At 32.8% G+C, this 8135-nt stretch overlaps 1 protein-coding gene across 2 annotated transcripts; it reads right to left on the bottom strand.

Annotated features, from left to right (window-relative positions):
• Nucleotides 1-1666: 1666 nt before the first annotated feature.
• On the bottom strand, nt 1667-5568 carry LOC114416434 (proteasome subunit alpha type-4). 2 transcript variants are annotated; one of them, XM_028381296.1, is made up of 2 exons: nt 5414-5568; nt 1667-2646 (listed from the first exon to the last, which is right to left on the bottom strand). In XM_028381296.1, exon 2 carries the CDS (start codon nt 2629-2631, stop codon nt 1879-1881), a length of 753 nt encoding a protein of 250 aa, XP_028237097.1. In that variant the 5' UTR covers nt 2632-2646; nt 5414-5568; the 3' UTR covers nt 1667-1878. The 2 variants fall into 2 exon arrangements, with proteins under 2 accessions (XP_028237097.1, XP_028237107.1); XM_028381306.1 differs by having other exon boundaries at nt 1667-2651; nt 5414-5557.
• Nucleotides 5569-8135: the final 2567 nt, after the last annotated feature.

Raw genomic sequence — 8135 nt, forward strand, 5'->3', positions numbered from 1 at the left:
GTGGGTATTTTCCCCTTCCAAATGTCTCATTTGTCTTGCAAAATTGAAAACAACCCATGTTTCAAACTTTGGTAGCATCAAAATATATAATTGCTAAGACCGTAATTGGGTCGATAAGCCGTGTATTTAGTTGTTCCTTGTTTGTTACGAAACATTCTCGAAGGATAATATATTTGGTGAAAGGAAAAACAGTAAAACAAGATGCCAGCAACATCCATGAAGAAAGCGTTCGGTAAAACTCATTTGCAAATTTTGCACAAAAGCAATTTTAAAAACAAACACACACAAATACGTTGGTACCGTAATAATTGTTGACTTCTACAAATAAATATCCCCAAAAACTATATTTAGGAAAATTGATTGTAAAAGGATCAACTAGTCTGACAACATACCATAAAACAAGTTGGCACAGAGCTAGCTTAAAAAAATAGAAAAAGCAGTAGAAACATGAATAGGAACAAAATAAACCGAATAAAACATAACCCTGACTTTTCTGTTTGTTCTAGTTCTGTTCAATCGTTGACTCTTTTGTTTAGTGAAGCTTTTGAAATCGTGGAAAATTAGCTGAGGCCACAATTTCGGATGGTTTGGTCCTGGATGCGACACAGGTCTAGAACAGGCTATTGCTTTCAGAATATAAAAATTACATTCTGAAATACATTTCCTTTTTAGCTTCTGGAATAATCAAAAAGTCAAAAAAACATGCCGGAAATAGTGCAGGAAACAACTTGGAAAGTGCATCAATAAACAACCTCTAGAACAAGTTCATTTGTCTTGAACCATGAATGATATTTCAAATTTTATATTGGCTAGTATTGCAAGTAATTTTCATTATTTATTCATATTTTTAATAAAATCTAAAATAGACCAATTTTAGTGATTGAACCCATTTGCGACATATAACAAACCGCATAAGTCCCAACATGTTTATATTGTATTCTTGTTAACTCGAGATAAGAAAGAGTTGGCCCCGGCATATCACTAAGACACTAACAAAACATAGCAGCAATTAGGAAAGACAAATGCAAAACGTTCCGAACACTTTACCCTTAATAAATAGCCGAACCATTCAAGATGATACTTTTCAAATTTTATAATTATAAAAATATATTTTATTTTTACTTTAAAATGATAAGATATTTTATTATTTTCAACATCTTTTTATAAATGTTAATCATAGAAAATGAATATTTTTAACATTTCTTGTACAAATCTTTAAGTAAAGTATAAATAATACAATACTTTATAATAAATCAAAATAAAATTAAACATTTTCTCAAACGACATGTATGTAGTTTATTTTAAAAAATCGCTAGTTTTTATCAGCTTCATAAAAAAGTTATTGAAAAAATAATCTACTCAGCTAGTTTGTTTAAACTTAACAACTATAATTGTAAAATAATTGTTTTTTTAAAAAAAAGTAAATAAGATTTACTTTTTAGAATAAACAGAAAATTATTTTTAAAAAAATTTAAACAAAGACTAGAAAAAAACATAAAACTGCTTCTTTTATTAAAATATGCAATTTTTCTTTTAACAAATAAGTTTAAACAAACCAGTTCAATTATTTTTCCAAAATTAATATAAACTAAACAAGCACCTAGAAAAAACGCTTAGAAGCTGATACGCTGATCCTATAGCCTTAATTCAAATAACAAGTACCAAATCATGGAAACTTGGTGGTTAATCAAATAGAACGCATACCATCAATCTCTCTTTAAAATCAAGATGTACCCAATACAAAGCCATTAGCATTACCAACATGCAAAATGTTTAAGCTTGAAAAATGTTTGAGCCAATATCTGTCTTCTAATGCCAAAAGCACCACAAATAAATAAGATAGGGATAATTAAAGTGCACCAGGCATGGAATAGCAAACTAGGCAGTGTCTGTTGCAGGTTGGGTAACACCAGACTTCACCAACATCTTAGTCAGGGCCTCTGGGGAGCAAACTTCATACTTGACTTTCCCAGAGGGTGAAAGGAAAACCTCTGCAAGTTCAAGCTTTTCTGAGGTTAGACTTGTGCTGTCCATGGTTTTACTTAACACCTTCAATGCAAGTTGTACTGCTTCTTCTCTTGTGATGTCATCCTTGTAGTCCTGTTTCAGTATTGATTGTGCTGCCTGGTTATTTGCCCCAATGGCTCCAGCTTTCCAGCCACCATAATTTCCACTAGGGTCGCTCATGTAAAGCTGAAAGCCAAAGTTTTTGTCCCATCCTGCAAATAGGAACGAAACTCCAAATGGCCGAAGACCACCGAATTGGGTGTAACCTTGCTTGGTATCGCAGAGAGACTGAACTAACTGCTCAACTGGCATGGGCTCTTGATAGGCGTATGTGTAGCGTTGGGCTTGGACCCTTGCGGTATTGATTAGGATGTTGGCATCAGACATTATCCCAGCCACAGCGCATGCAACATGATCATCAATCTTGTACATTTTCTCGGTGGAAGTTGAGGTTTGGAGCAGCTTGGATGTGACCTTCTTTTCACCAACCAGCACTACCCCATCTTTTGATAAGATCCCTATTGCGGTACCAGCATTCCCAATAGCCTCCATTGCATATTCCACTTGGTAAAGACGTCCTTCCGGGGAGAAGATTGTTGTACGGCTGTCATATCTTCGAGACATTTTGATCTCTGATTACTGATCTATGCAAAGTAGCAAGATGGAAATGAAAGGAATTAAACAGGTATTTCCTAGTTTGATGCAAAAAGGAGGAAAGAATTAAAATTCTAATACTTTTTTTTCTCTATACCTACAAGCTCAGCAGAATATTATAAATTTAAGAGACAGTAAAACAATGGAATGATCTAAATTCCCCTGAGCTACCCCCAACCCGGTCACTCTTCCAGCAAAAAATCAATTCTCACCATACTAAAAAATTAATAAAACCTCTATAACATACATAGTTTTTTTAAAAAAAAAAATCATTAGATTGAGAATATAGGCTTCACTGCACTAAAGTTCCCAGTCTGCATTATGGATATAAGTGCCAACTAAGAAATAATAAGAGATAAGTCCCTGATTCATGGCCAACAAATATAGAGCTTCCAGATGCAATTAGGAAAACTGAAATGAAGTAAAAGACAACAATATAAAGAGTCCTCGTTACACAACCAGTTGTGACATTTATATTAGTGAAAAACTGTTGAATTGATGGCACAAAAAACAAAGCAAACAGTTGTGACATTTAAGACTATTGTTGCTTTTATCTCTTAAAAAAAAAGAAAAAAAGAGCCTTTTCCTCGAAAAAAACAGCATATTAAATACTGCAAATCACATAAACTAGATAACTCTGTTAAAAACACAGTTGTATTTCTCAATCTTATCTTCAAAATATGTTTTCTACTACCTACAGGACTACATCATGTAGTTATTAGCATGAAGACATAGAATGGATAAAAGGACAAGGGGAAGTAAAAAATCTTGCTAAAAAACAAGTGAAAATACAATTCAGGAAGGAATTGTGTTGTGATTATTTGTTCAAGCTGACAAAAGGAAGATAGTCATGTTGATTTTGCGTTCTACTCAATGAGCCCCTATGAAGGTTCAGGTGTCTCCTTTGGGTAAGTTGTCAATCAAATAGGAAGTTTACCTACAAAGGGGTCTGTTCTGACATACGCTTTCTCTTGTTTTAAAATGTTTAGGAAAATTTTGATACTGTCGGTATTTCTGTTGAAATGATTTCATATGAAAATCATAGCAGTATCCTCCACGATATCCTGTATACTCCAGGCCAGGAACTTTTAAATTGCTCAACTTTAATACAGGGGTTGAAGACCCAAAGGAAAATATTATTCAGCTGAGTACCCAAGGGAGTGAAGAAGACAATTGGAATACCAATCCTTTGCTCCATAATTTGAGCTTACAAAATGATGAAAATATGGATGGTTCATGATTCTCAACTGGTGGTTGAGAACAGGATCATTCTGAATAAATTTAAACTAAGTTATATAAGTGGATTCCCGAATTCTTTCATGCATAATAAGCTCTCACTATTTTCTGGAAGGTTAAAGGTCCAGGGTCATGTCTTTTGTCAAAAAATGATACTGAAGAGAATTAATACTATTAATCTGATAGAAATGATAAGACCAGATAAGACCATATCTCCAGGTGTTAATGCAGCACATTACAATCGTTCAGAATATGCTACTATTGCTAGACACTCAGGGTTACATGGATTAAGGATCAACATCTACCCTTCTTGACAGATGTTACAGGGACACCTTAGCTACAAAACAAGCCAACCCTCTACAAAATATGGACAAGCTGAGCATCATGCTGAGAATAGTGAGACATGTTTAGAAGGGCACGCAAAACAGAGTGAAGCTTCCAACATCATATTAGTGTGCATAAATTTCGGGTACATATAAAATGAACAAGCCAGGAAACTCATTTAATGGACAACCCTGGAAACTTGTTTAGTATTAGTTAAATATACAATCAACTAAAGAAACTTCAATCAGACAAAGTTTCCTGTTCACTTGACTTTATGGCATTGTTGAAGATGTCCTCTTTAAAAAAGGAAATCCAAGATCAATGAGAAGCTTTAACATGGAAATCAATATATATATATTTGAATTACTTGCTAGGCCTAAAGATGAAGCGCCTGAAAAACGGCCATAGCAATTTAGCCATACCAAATAACCCTTATAATCTTCCCTGCCCATTGAGCAGCTGGAGCAGCATGAACTTCCATTCAGGATCAAAATTAAGATGAAATGTAACACACTAACACCACATAAAATAGAAGGACAAAATGAGCAGTGTTGATAACTACCACCATATGAACCAATCAACATCTTAAGGTTCATTAGCATTGCAACTAAGCAAGAGCACATCACACATCAAAATTCAACTTTCAACTTTTATTACACCTCATCAACTGAAATATCAGTGCAAGTGTGTATTTCAGAGAGAGACACACAAAATAAGAGGAGAGGAGGGTAGCAAAAAGGAAAAGAGAAACTATCGTTTGAGCACTCAACATAACTCACAGCAAGGTAAATGTTTGATTAGGAACAACAAAAAAAAAATTCAATCCAAAACAACTTTATGATTTTGATCCGTTTTGCCCTAGTCTTACTTTTTGAAGAAGAAACAAAAAATACAGTAATCTATATCAACATTAGGAAATAAAAATAACTGCTTCAGAAAATTATGCAAGTCAATTTGACATGGGGAAAAAAGCGTACACATAACTATCTCCATAAACCACAAAGATCGAATTTTTAAACCACCCACAAGCAAATCTACCGTGCAGAGCAACAAAAAAAGTCACGGATTTAACTAATATAAAAGAAAACCAATTATTCGACCTATTCGATAACCAACACCGAATAGAAGAAGAAAAAAAGGAGAGAAACAGAAATTGAAACTGAAATCGAAAGAAGAAACGAAAAAAGCTTACACGAAATCGGAGGTGAAGGGGAAGCAGCGGTGGAGTGTGTAAAAAGCTGCGACGGAAACGAAGTGAGGAGTGTTAAGGTTGAAAGAGGGATTCAAGACTCGAATTGCCCTTTGGACACGAAAACTTATTAGACGCCTTTTTCTTTTGTCTTTTTTTATTAGTATTTTACAACGAGTTCTTTTTTTTTTTTTCTTTCTTAATGTTTGGACTTGGGTTGGAAGACTCGACATCGTAGTTATATTATTATTTGATTTGATAATTTAATGATAAAGATAAAAGAAATTTTATCTAATTTTTGTTCAAGTTAAAATTTGTCTTTAAAGTATTTACATATTTATTTAGGTGGTGTATGACTCGACTTTTATTTTAGTTTTTCCGAACATAATTTGAGGGGGTAAAAAAATAAGGAAGTTGATTTTTTATTAAAAAGAATAGAAAAGTAATTTTAAAAAATAAGTAAATTTATCTTCAAAGTTGCAATCCACTCTTTTTTTAAAGAAAAAAAAAGGAGCCTAGGTCCTAAGAGGAGAACTCAGATTAAAAGCCCCGAAGGAAAGAAGCATTACAAACATCAGTCATCAACTCCAAGTAAACAAGGGTGGGCAAAGAGTCAAAAACAAGCAAATCATTAGGACTTAAACCATAATTTGCAAAGAAATCGGCTACTTGGTTTGCTTCACGTAGAACGTGAGCCCAAGACCTAACAATAGAATTCCCCGCTAGGTGATGAATGGATTGCACCAATTGGGCACAAGCATGCTTACTCATGCGCCTGTTTTGAATGATGTTAATCACAAAACTAGAATCGAATTCAACCAAGACATCTACAAAACCTCTCGCAACCAACAATTTTATCCTTATATCAATCGCCTTCACCTCATCCATGTTGATCAAGCATGCTCTCACTTCCTCAGAGAAACCAAGCACCACCTTGCCACAACTGTCCCTTAGCACTCCTTTGTAAGAATTAATGTCTCATGTGAGAGACATGTAACTTATGTAGGAACTAATAAGTAAATAATTAACGATTAAAGGTTAAATTGTAATTGGGCTTAATAAGAGAAGCTTCTAGAGCTAACTGCTACTTGATAGGAGTAGTGGTTATAAAAGGGGCTTAATACTCACTAACGTGAAATAAGGCCTCTTTCCTGACTAGAAAAGTGTTCTCTCTCACCCATAGTCATTACGAATGGAGAGAGACAGAAAAGAAAGGCCTAAGGAAGTGAAATCTTATTTTTCTCCTCTTTCAAGGAAATCAAAGTGCACCGGAGAGAAGTTCCTATGAAAAAAGGTACACAAAAAATTATCTATTGTTTATTGACTGTTTGTGAGAATCATAAGTTTCAAGATCCTGTTGTTTCCTATAATTGATAGTCTAGGAAACCCCTTAAGAATTTTTACATGTGGTATCAGAGCATGTGTTATGAAATTTATGATTCTCCAAGAATGATTTAATTTCTCTCAATTATGCATGAACCCTAATTATGAAATTTAGGGATAATTTAATTTCTCTCTATTATGTATGAACCCTAATTATGAAATTTAGGGATAATTTAATTTTTCCCAATTATGCATAAATCCTAATTATGAAATTTAGGAATTTTATTTTCCGTTGCATGTATTGTTTTATTGGCAATATTTTATTATTGTCGAATACCAATTTTTGGGGAAAGATTATTTGAAAGCTTATGATTATCAGAGAGAAAGTTGCACGGTATGTATATATTAAATTTGGAGAAAGTTTTTACTTCTAATGGTGAAAGAAAGGAAGCATGCCATTGACGTAAAGATTCAATTCCAATTTTGAAAAGCTGCGCAGATACGTTTGTTGTAGGGAAGAATATGGAATTTTGGAAATTGTTATTTGCAACCTTATGTTTGTTATTTCCAATCTCACTTGATTTTTTTTTCCGTAAAATTATTGTTAAATGTGATTAAAGGATTGAAAGTTTATGTTCTGTAATTAAATTAATATGAATGTTTTGCAATTATTGGTAACAGTAAATATATGTATATGCTACATATTTGCTTGAACGTGTTTGAATGCAAAAATACAAATAAATGCAAATATTATTTTATGGCTTGGAATGAAATTAATAAAATTGCTATGAATTGTTAATAGCAATAAGTATGTGCAGACCATACATATTTGATTGGAATTAAATGTATGCTGAATTTGTTAGTCACCAAAGTGACCAAATTTGTAAGGTTATTTAATTCCAAATTAATGATTATTTCAATTATACTTGGTTAGAATTAAATGTATGTTGAATTTGTTAGTCACCAAAGTGGCCAAATTTGTAAGGTTATTTAATTCCAAAATTAATGATTATTTTGATTAGTCATAGAATAATGGATGTTAAATTATATGGTTATTGGTTTATGAGTAATTGAAATTCATTGTTATAAGGCATTTATGGATCGCCCAAAGGTTGATTAGTTGTTCTTATAATTAATGAATATAATTGTAGGCGATTTGTGTGTATCATTAGTTTTATTTATATGCCCAAAGGAAATAGATACTACTAATTGGTGCATATTTAATTGTCAAATAATGTTAAAATTTTATTAGCATCATTATGTTTGTATGTTGTGTGTTGATGTATCACCCAAAGGAGAACATCAATATACATTGACTGTTATCTGAATGAATCATATGTATGACATGTATTTTATGTCTCAAAACACTTATGTGAATTTTATTATGTAATACATGTTTTGA

Source organism: Glycine soja, chromosome 1 (assembly GCF_004193775.1).
Source record: "Glycine soja cultivar W05 chromosome 1, ASM419377v2, whole genome shotgun sequence".
Classification (NCBI taxonomy): Eukaryota; Viridiplantae; Streptophyta; class Magnoliopsida; order Fabales; family Fabaceae; genus Glycine; species Glycine soja.

Excerpts from the sequence above, each read along its gene's own strand:
- LOC114416434 (XM_028381296.1), bottom strand. The coding sequence starts at position 2,631 with ATGTCTCGAAGATATGACAGCCGTACAACAATCTTCTCCCCGGAAGGA.